At 42.7% G+C, this 10,392-nt stretch overlaps 1 protein-coding gene across 3 annotated transcripts in view; it reads right to left on the minus strand.

The window, feature by feature from the left end:
- Positions 1 to 9,856, minus strand: part of CC2D1B (coiled-coil and C2 domain containing 1B) — a 35,212-nt gene extending 25,356 nt beyond the window's left edge. Inside the window, exons 1-5 of one of the 3 annotated variants that reach the window (XM_068407170.1) lie at positions 9,774 to 9,856; positions 9,132 to 9,236; positions 5,994 to 6,135; positions 1,399 to 1,514; positions 293 to 412 (exon numbers count right to left, since the gene is read on the minus strand). In XM_068407170.1, the coding sequence (XP_068263271.1) occupies positions 293 to 412; positions 1,399 to 1,514; positions 5,994 to 6,135; positions 9,132 to 9,197 (444 nt within the window). In that variant the 5' untranslated portion in view covers positions 9,198 to 9,236; positions 9,774 to 9,856. Of the gene's footprint in view, positions 1 to 292; positions 413 to 1,398; positions 1,515 to 5,993; positions 6,136 to 9,131; positions 9,237 to 9,329; positions 9,407 to 9,503; positions 9,587 to 9,773 lie in introns of those variants that run through there. The other 2 variants (XM_068407171.1, XM_068407172.1) reach the window with 2 other exon arrangements.
- Between the last annotated feature and the right edge of the window lie 536 nt (positions 9,857 to 10,392).

Here is a 10,392-nt window from a genome sequence, read left to right on the forward strand (position 1 = left end):
GCCTGAACTGCAGTCTGCATGCTCATATATATAATGAGGGACAAGACATGCTTGATTCCAACAGTTTACCTCCTCAATTCTATGCTAACATTAAAAATCATCCTCTGAACAAAGCAAAAAATTCACCTATATCAATACAGCATTGGCTTCCACAGAGAAGACAGCAAAAGTGTAGTTCTTCCTTCCCTGGAGGACAAGACGACCTCTCTAGATCCTTGTTTGTGACCCTCATATAAGCTGCATGACAACAGTGATTCAGCAAAACTGCCAGGAACACAAAGCTCTTTCCTACCTGTGGTTGCAGTTCAGGTTGCTCATTTTCTGGTTCAGCTGTGGATGGCTCCATTGCTATGGTTTCATCCTCACAGCTTCCTGTCTCACCTTCCACCCCCAGAACTTCTTGCAATTCTGCCTAAAGTAAAAGCAAAAGCCAACAAAAGGTTCTTCCTCAAAAATTTCTATTTCCTCAAAAGACAAAATAAAAGCAAGTCTCAAGCTCCAAAACCTTTGGATGGACCTTGAACCCAAACAGAGAGTCTAAACATCTTATAACCTGGTATTTTTTTAAAATTTGTTTTATTTTTTATTTTTAAATGAAACTGCTTCCACTGGTTCCACCTGTACCCACAACAGGAAGCCAGATACCACTCAAAAGTCACCATCCCTGGAAGTATTTAAAAGACAAGTAGATGTGGTGCTTAGGGGTATGGTTTAGTGGTGGACTTGGTAGTGTTATGTTAACAGTTGGATTCGATGATCTTAAACGTCCTTTCCAATCAAAATGATTCTATGAGTCTATGACAAGTCACACTGCAGCTGCAGGATCACCATATAAGTTTGTGGTTAGAGATCTAGAGCTGGAGAATATCAGAGAAGTTCTTTTACAAAGATCATTCAAACCCCAAATTTGAGATTTCCAAAAAGCATCTATTAACAGTGGAGGTCAAAAACACTGCTTAACACTCCTTCCTTAAACCCTGCCACTCACTGAAATGACAAAGAATTACTTTGGAGATATCTCCCAGGCCAAGCACTACTCAAAGCAGTAGCAAAATGGTGACAGGCATCACTTTAAGGAGAATGGCCCTGGTGGTATTTCACCAGCTGACATGGAATGGGATTCCCACTGTTCCCCCACTTCTCCAAGACCCTCACACATATGAATGTTAGCTAGGAAGCTCTCTTATGCTGGTGTCAGAGGGTTGGATCCTGCAAAGCCTTATATCTACTGGAATGCTTTTGCAATATTTTAGCTTCTCACTGCAAAGCTAACAGACATTTTTGGTAAATACAGTTCCATAAAAAAACCAAACCAAAACAAAAACAAACAAACAAACAAAAAAAACAAGACAAAACCAAAGACATACTAAAACTTTTTGCTAACAAAGTTATGCATACCAACAGGTCTGTATCTTTTTCCAAGTCTTCGTCATCTGCTGCTTCCTCCTCATCTTCATTCAGGTCCTTCATACACTCTGCAGCCATCTTTTCAATATGATCCATGGGCAGAGGAGCTGCAAAAAGAAACCACAAGGAGCCATAAACCCTAAGTAACAGTGATGCAGTCACTGGATACAAATTCTAAAGGAGTTGGTACTGGCTATACGCAAGCAGTGACTTCTCCTCTTGCTTTCCCTTTATGGGATAGTGTCATAGGTAAACGAGGGTTATTCATGGATACAGGACAAGGACTGGGGAACTCAACATCCAGGAAAAAAGCAATACTGGTCTTTCTGAGAGTGACAGTGAAGGCAGGCAGTAAGACAAGGAAAATGACTGCATCCAATAACCTAGCTCAGAAATTAGATCTTGGAGAGAAATAACATCTGTTTACTAATACCAGGAGCCTGAACAGCAAAACCATAAGCACTGCGATAGACTAGCAGGTATGGTGGGACACAACAGCGCTCAGAAAGCATGGCCATGGAACAGAAAGATACTGTGGTAGTGTTGCACAGTAATGACATTTCAGACTGAGTAAGAAAGACAAGTGGGACTGGATGAAACAACTGCTTCAAAGAAAACTAGAAAAAAACAAAGAAAATTATTAGAAAATTACTAGAAGTCACCTCAAGCTCCTAGGCTGATTTAAGATATAGATAAGTACTTCTATGATATTATTTACAAAAATAACTAGTAACAGAAACTCTGTCATTATGGAAGACTAGAATTTTCCAAAGAAAAACTGGAAAATACTACTATTCTTGGATGTTACGTGAAAGCTGTATTCCTCAGTTAAGATAAAAATCAATGGTGGCACAAGAGAAAATAAATATAAACTGTTGATGAATAAATCCGATTAGAAGTTTCTATCCATGAAAGAGAATTACTGGAGAAGCCTCTGTCCCCAGTAGGAATAAACATCTGAACTAGTTTTAAGCTGATGCTAGATACCTGTGTAAGGTATTTATGACATGACTGTCCATATTAACACATCTTGGACTCAGCACCCTTGTCAGGCCTTTCTGTTCTGTGTCCTTTGGCTCACATCAGTTTACCCTAACAAAATGTAATTCACTCCTGGTGTAGCCCCTGACTGACAGAATAAATTCTGACTCTATATGGAACAGAAGTGGTCCAAATCCATCCACCCTTAAATGCCAACAAACTATTTCTTTCTCCCAGTTCTGTCCCTTTTCTTCTCTCCTCATGTTGAACTAATTTGAGTTAAAAGCACTGTAGTTCCCAAAGATCTGCATGTATGGACGTGACCGAGTTAGCCCAACAATTAAATGCATGAGACGCAAACACTTGCAATAAACATCCCAGCACACCTGCCAGTAAAACTTCTGTTCACATTGTCTTTCAAAGCCAAAAAATACGTTATTGTGTGTATTACAACAGCACATACAGCCATGAATCAGAACAAAGTTCAAGGCATTTACCATAAATAGTGCTGAGCTCAAAGAGTTCCAAATTAAACTACACTTAACTAAATCATTGGAGTTTTGTAGCATGTCTACCTACATTACACTTGAGACTCCAACAGCTGATCCGTTTACTCAATCTACAGTCTTAAGTACAAGAATGTCTCTCTCTCTCTCCATCTCTTGTTAAACTGGGTACATATTTATCCTTTGAAACTGATGAAGCACGTTAACATGAATTCTAGAGACATACTGAACAACACAAGCTGTGAGCCAAACTACTGATTGCTAATAGGACAAGTATGGAGGCACAGCAAACTATCCATATGTTTGAAGACAGCAAGAAAGGAAGACAAAATCTTTCTACCTTGAGAAGCTACTTGTTTTATACATCAAACGCTACTGCAAGTCACATTGGCATACACAAACAGAATGCTCCAAATCACAGCATCATACTTGTCCTGATCCCAAGAGCAGCAGCAGAACACTGGCACGGAGATCTGCTAAGCAATTCAGAAAAAGTGCTGTCTCTTCTGCCTCTCTAACTACACTGCCGCATTTTCTGCATTGCTGTCTCATGCCCATGAGATTTTCCCTTTTTCACATCTTTCTTGGCTACTTGCAATTTCTCTTCAAGCTTCTGGTCTTTACCCTGAAAACTCTACTTAACTCCTCCTTGCCAAGTTCTCCTCTCTACTTCATGCTGTGCCATCCACATCTTCCTCAACTATCAACTTCCTCCACGCACTCTCAAAGGTGAAGTTATTTGCACACAAATCCCAACTGTCCACGTAAATGCCTCTGATAATTCCCTATGCAAACACATGACTGTGACTCACCCGTGTCAGTAAATGTTGAATAAAGATCTTCAGGACAGAGTTTTACAGTCAATTTAAATGGATCTAAAATGGATCCCATTCTTCCCCTAGATTTGCTGAATCAGCTGAAAATTGACTCAGGTACAAAGCCGTTTCTGTTCAAATAATCTAATTTACCACATCAATGCTTCCATACCTCTATCAAATACGTTGCGCACATACTTGACTCTTACCAAAACTCTGCAACTAGGATAGTAGGCCATATCCAAAGGCATCTGGGCTGTACTTCACGGGTCAGAGTCTCCCTTACGTGAAGCCTCACTAGACGCAAAAAAGCCAACTGAGCCTCCTTGGATGATTAGTCCAGCTCTAATCCAGTATGGCAAGTTGAGGCTACGATCTCAAACACCCGAGCGGCTGACCAACGGGCATTTATCGGTCACAGATAGCAGAGATCTCTGTACTTAAGATGCTGCAACAATACAGCTTTTGCTGCCTGCATCTTCAAGCTAGAGGGAGAGATCACTTCTCCGCCCTGCCCTCAGAGCTCTACAACGTAAATCCAGGAGTCAGTTATTACACCTTGTGCTCAGCCAAGAACCGAGCACTAGTATGTATTGTACTGACTCTCTTTTTTCTGTCCTTCTCCAGACAGGATCTGTTTCTCCCCTGTCCTTACTGTATCCTCCTCCTTTCCAGATGCCAGCCTGCATCCTGTCCCCACCACACACCATGTCCCCATCACTACACTGTACCAGGTCTCATGAGTCCCCAGTGACAGCTGTCTCATTGTTCATCTTCCACAAGCTGCTAATCTATATACTCCCAATTCTACCAGAAAAACAGAATAGTTGTAAATGATTTTGGAAAATAGTTTTACGAGCCGTAACACATACCTTTAGAAGGCATAGTGAATGTTAACTTTGCACTGTCTGAAGTTTCATTTCCCTCTTATGAATAAAGAGACTGAAAAAACACATTAAGTGACATGATCAGGGCCAGAAGGAAGTCAGCATCTGAGAAGTCTGCATCAATTCAGGAGATTCCTGACACCCAGCTTCATCCTCAAAACACTATACCACACGTTCTAACCATGAGTAACCTATGTCCAATGGTAGAAGTTCTGCTATTGTGCTTATTGGCACAATTCTGCTTATTAAGGGTTTACTACAATCTTGAAATTGGAGGAGTGGAAATGATTTAGAATTTAGTTTTAGATAAAAACACTTCCTCTGTTTCTCAGCAATTACTGTGTTTAGACAGTCACTTTTTCTAAATATTTTAAAATTCTTCATTCCTCTGCTGCTCTGTATGAAAGTCCCTTCAAACAGTACAGGCAAATTACTGCAGAGCTGCAAATAAGGCTGTAGTTGCACTAACGCTTCTTTTCAGCATCTGCTCACACACCAGTAGCAAGGGTAGGTCCCATTCTCCTGGTCTGATCTCAGTCACTTGCTGCCACCCCTCCCTTGCAGCCACAGCAGCGTTCAAATAGGCAGGCAGCAAAGCAGATCAACGAACTGATTCAGCTGAAAACCTAGCACAACAATGTAAGTTTATTTTTATAGATCAGTTTCCTGAACCAGCTCACCCTGCAGCTCCATAAATACATATACCAGCTTAGAGGTAGAGCATGCTCACTAGAGACTGCCCCTCTCAGCAGCAGCCTTCATTTATAGTAGATTACAGCAATCCTGTAAAACACTGCATAGCTGCATGCAAACACTACCAGACAAAATTAACACATGCTTAAAATATTAAGAATAGTAATGATCCATTCCAAGAGACACTTTAACCTCCTGCATAACACAAGCTACAGGATTTTCCCAGTAATTCCATTTGTTCCAGGATTTCTCTCTTAAAAGGGTGTTCCATTTTGGTTACAGACTCCAAGTAACTAAAAATGTAAGGCTCATTCAGTAAATTCAGTCTTTAAACGAAAACAGAACAACCACACAACAACCAACCAATCCTCCACAGGAAACACAATTTCCATTTTTAATTCTTCTAGTGCCTACTACACCTTTTTATGACTTCATATGCTAAACAAGCATGTCTTAATTTCATCAGTAAATTGGCTAGCCATCATATATCTTTTTCCTATATCTACAAGAGCAGAGACAAAAAAATTCTTACCCTTTTTGTGGAGTAACAACTTAAACCTTTCAAAGTAAATGAAAGAGTAGCTGTAATTTCAGCTTCTATCAGTGATGAAAAAACATTTTAGATAAATCAGTGATTTGTAAATGAGTATCTTTAATAAATAATTCAGGTTGTCAATAAACAAAACCCAGATACTTTAACTTACTTTTCCCTTTTGGTTTTGATTTCCCTTCTTTCACTTTTGCTCCCGTGATAGCAGCAAGCTCTGCTTCTAGGTCCCCGTCATCCCCACCTTCCTCTGCACCCAGCAGCATCTCTTCAGGGTTGAAATCTACAAACAGCCCCAGCTGGAGCCAAGGGAAAAAAAAAAAAAAAAAATAAAATGCTGTTAGAACAGAGATGACACTCAAAATCATCTCACTGCATCAGTTATTTAGACATTTCCATGCATTCTGGATTATGTTCATTTTTTTTTTTTAAAGCCCACTATCACACCACTTCTATTACCAAAATAATGCATATCAGGCACCCATAACTGACATAAGGTACATAAATCTTAATAAGCCACAAATATTCCCTCTAAAACTCTACACAATCAACAATTTCTTAAAATCAAGCCTATCTAATAGTCTGACATAACAAGGTAAACCCAAAATTATGTCTGTTATACTGAGCTTCATGAAGCAGATATCATCAGGGAAATTCAGGGCTGTTCCTTAACAGCTAAGCTAAAAAATATTTAATCATCGTTCACACAATACAGGTCTGACCTGCATACACTGCAGAAATTTCATCCTTATCTCTCGGAAGAAGCTATATTTACATACATAGAACTGTTCTGTACTACTCATTACCTCAGTTTGTAAATCATAAACACATGGAAAGTGCATGCACACACACAGAGAAACAGCCACTGCAAACCCAGCAATGCCTACAGTACACGGGAGGAAACAAACAACTGTCTGGAACAGATCATCAGCTCAGCGACAGCATCTCAGGGAATAACAGTAATCAGAATTTGACAAAGTGGTGGGAGTTATCACTCAATTGTTGTAAAACATACCAAAGGACATAAGTATCAGAGAAATCTGAGGTCTCAGTCTAAATGGTATTCTTCTAAGATGTCATTTTATCACAATTTTTATATTGCTGGTTAAGATACTAACTGCCCCAAAATAATTTTTTTTATTCAAAGTATGCTAAGCTTTTTTATAAACATGAATTAACTGAATTAGATTCATCCTGTGAGGCAGGTGGAGACCTCCTCAGTCTTTTTCAAAGCACAAGCCCCTGTTGGCCTATTTGTCTTCACATGGCCAAGCAGGGAGCAGTTCAGCTCCTTTCAGTAAAAATCAGTTATCACTATTCCAAGGGTTAACAATCTCCTCCCACCTCTGAGGATCTCAAGTGCTGCCAGAAGCTGAAGCTGCCTGTCAGTTTATCAACTAGTGTGAATCAGTAATAATAACTTTTTTTTTAACCCTTAGGAAACTGAGGTGCTGGTGGCCACAGCCTTGAAATATTTTGTGGCCCACTTTGAACCCTTTTATAATCCCAAAGGAGAATGTGAAACATAGCTGAGAAACACCAACTCTAATGACCAGGAACAGCACTCAAAACCAACAGCTATTTGTTTACTAGTCCTGATCCTGCCCTTGACATTCTGTAAGGCACTGGGCTGATCAGTTAGCCACCCTCTGCCTTATCCATCTCCCTTCTGTAAAACAAAACTAACTCATTTGCAGTCTTGGATAGAATGGAAAGAAGGTCAGGACAAGATTTAATTAGGAAATATTTACAATGGTGATCTAAAGATTCCAGTTCTATGGAACATATGTACATCTTTCATCAATGTGCAAAATGGATCACGAGCACACATGATCTGTTTATTGCTACACTGCAAGTGTAGAAAGGGAAGTAAGTGCAGTAATGAATGAAGTCAAGAACGGAATCCCTCAGTTCTAGCTCTAAGTCTCTCAAACTATTCAGTAAGGCACATTTCCAATGAAAATAACAGTATTAAACAAATGTTTAATAAGACTGAAACAAGAGGTTATAAAAACGTTACAGCTGATCCACTACATAGCACAAGAACAGTTTAAACTGAGTTAATTTGCAAGTGAACAAGCCATTAGTGTATTTGTTTCAGGAAACAATCCTCTATGACGTAAGACAGGCTAACTAACTATCGAATTAGAAATCAGTAAAATATGTTAATCAGATCCTTTACCTACTCTTTATCTTTTTAGAGTTTGGCTTCTTTTTTGGGAAGGGGAAGATATTTTCACCTTTTATCTTCTCCCTTGTTCAAATGAACTAAATTATATACTACCTCTGCAACTGAGAAATGCAAACTTTCATATTAGAGCAACAGCAACATTACGGATCTCTGACTAAACCATTCTGCCTCCAGTATGAGAATACTGGTTCCTAAGAAATCTCCAAAAGATAATACCTTAGCTATTTTCTGTATTCTAATATCCTATTCCAATCTCTTTTTATATTTCCCTATATTCTTATCAGTTACTCCTCCTCTGTATATTACTTGCCTCTATTCTACCTCCAAAGGTTTCTAAAGTTCCATTCTGTTTCTAACACATTCTTTACCTCTAACTGTATGCTGTTTTTCTTCCATCATGCTATCCAGAATTTTGCCTTGGCTGTATATATAATTTTGACACTGTTGCCTGACTTCCTACACCCGACAAACATGACTAAATCATGTTTATCTCCTCAAGGCTTCTGAAACTACATCCAAAGGTAAAGAGGATGAAAACAAACCCGACACATCTAAGCTCACTTTTAGCAACAGGAGGACATAGGCTTATCAGTCTATCTGTTACAAGACAAAATGACCATACACAGGGAAATTGAAGTTAACTGTCTCTGGTGTAGCATCTTAACATTCTCCCATATGTGCCCCTGAATTTGCTGATATTCTGGTCTTCTTATTTCTGTATTCTTAAGAGATCTAAGAAAAACCTCAATATAGTTACTGAAGTTATTATTAAATCTCAATATAGCTAGGGTAGGAAACTACTATAAGCATGAGTCATGAGGCCTTATGCAAAGATTACAACATCGTGGCTTCCCTGCAAGACCTCCACTGCTGCGTATCAGATATTTACTTTAAGAAGAATGCGCTAAAGGAGAAAGCAGGAAAACAGGCACCACACAATTTAATTTTTTCCATGGTGCTGCAATATCTTATGAACGCATGGGAGATTCTAGGACGAAAACAGCAGCAAGAGATCTGAACGAGACTACCCTGAAGAGCAGTAGGAGTAGGAGGTTTCCCTACCTGCTTTACAACCACGTCTCCCTGGCCCTCTGCCTTCCTTACCTGCTTTGCAACTGCAGCTCCCTGGCCCTTTGCCTGAGGGCTCTTTTTAGGTCTTCTGCCAAGCATGCTGGTTCGTGAGTTTCAGAGGATCGTGTCTCTACGGGACTGAGAGCACATGAAATTGAACGTCAGTACCCTCGCCTGTCTGAACGCGCTGCAAACTGGGCGAAGGCAGCACCGAGCAGGCTGTGCGCAGACCTGCAGCCTCTACCGGCACTGGGCACCACCATGAAGGGAAGTGGGTGGCACACCCCACGTAACACGCTCCCCAGGGCCCAGGCCTGGCAGTGCCGCCCTCCCCACGGCCCCACAGCCGCCCCGCGCAGGGAGCCCAGCCCGGCCGCACCCCTCCCTCCGCCACAGGCCACTCACACCCGGCCCGCCCCCGCAGCGCGGCCCGGGCGGATGGGCACGGCCGCTCGCAGGATGGCGGGACCCCCTCCCCGCCGGACCCGGCGCCGCGTGAGGGCGGGGCAGGCCCGGCCCGCCCCGTACCCCTGCGGAGCCCTCCCCGCCCCGGCGCAGGGAGGAGCCGGCGGAGGCGATAGGCTGAGCGCCGTGTAAATAAACCGCCGCCTGCCGCCGAGGGGCCCCGAGCGGCACCGCGACAGGCCGGCCCGTGGCGGGCAGGCCCCGGCTCACCTCGGCCTCCCGCCGCCCGCGCAAAGGCGCCCGGTGAAGCAGCGCCCGCCCGGCACGGGGACGCCTCGGCCGCGGCTCCAGGGCAGCACTGCGCCTGCGCGGGGGGCGGGGCCAGCAGGGCCCGGGGAGGGCGGGGCCCGGCGCCGGGCCGCGGGCGGGAGGGCGAGGCGGGGCCGGGAGCAGCCCTGGTGCGGGACAGGTGACCGCCGCCCCCAAAACCCCATGGCCGCACAGGTAGGACGAGCTGGGCAAAGGTGGCGCCGGCTCTGGTAGAGCTTGGTCACGGTAATGAAGCACTGACAGTAAAAAGCCCTGGCCCTTCAAACAGCCAACGCTGCCCTGGGGGTGATACACCCCCTCCACTTGTCATTTGTGCCTTCTGATGCCAAAAGGCTGAAATTCCAACTCACCGCTTCTACTGGTCTGCATCAACAAAGGCATTAATAATAACCTGTAGCATTTAGGAAATGCATTGCAATAAGGAATCCCACTGACATTAATTTTTCTGAGAGGCAAGTCTATTTAACATCCATTCTTACCTGCCACAAGATTTAGTTTTCCATACAGCCCGCAGCCATTCCAGACAGCACAGTCAGTCTGCCAGGGGAGCTGAAGAGAC

The sequence above is a fragment of the Nyctibius grandis genome, chromosome 8 (assembly GCF_013368605.1).
Source record: "Nyctibius grandis isolate bNycGra1 chromosome 8, bNycGra1.pri, whole genome shotgun sequence".
Lineage (NCBI taxonomy): Eukaryota > Metazoa > Chordata > Aves > Nyctibiiformes > Nyctibiidae > Nyctibius > Nyctibius grandis.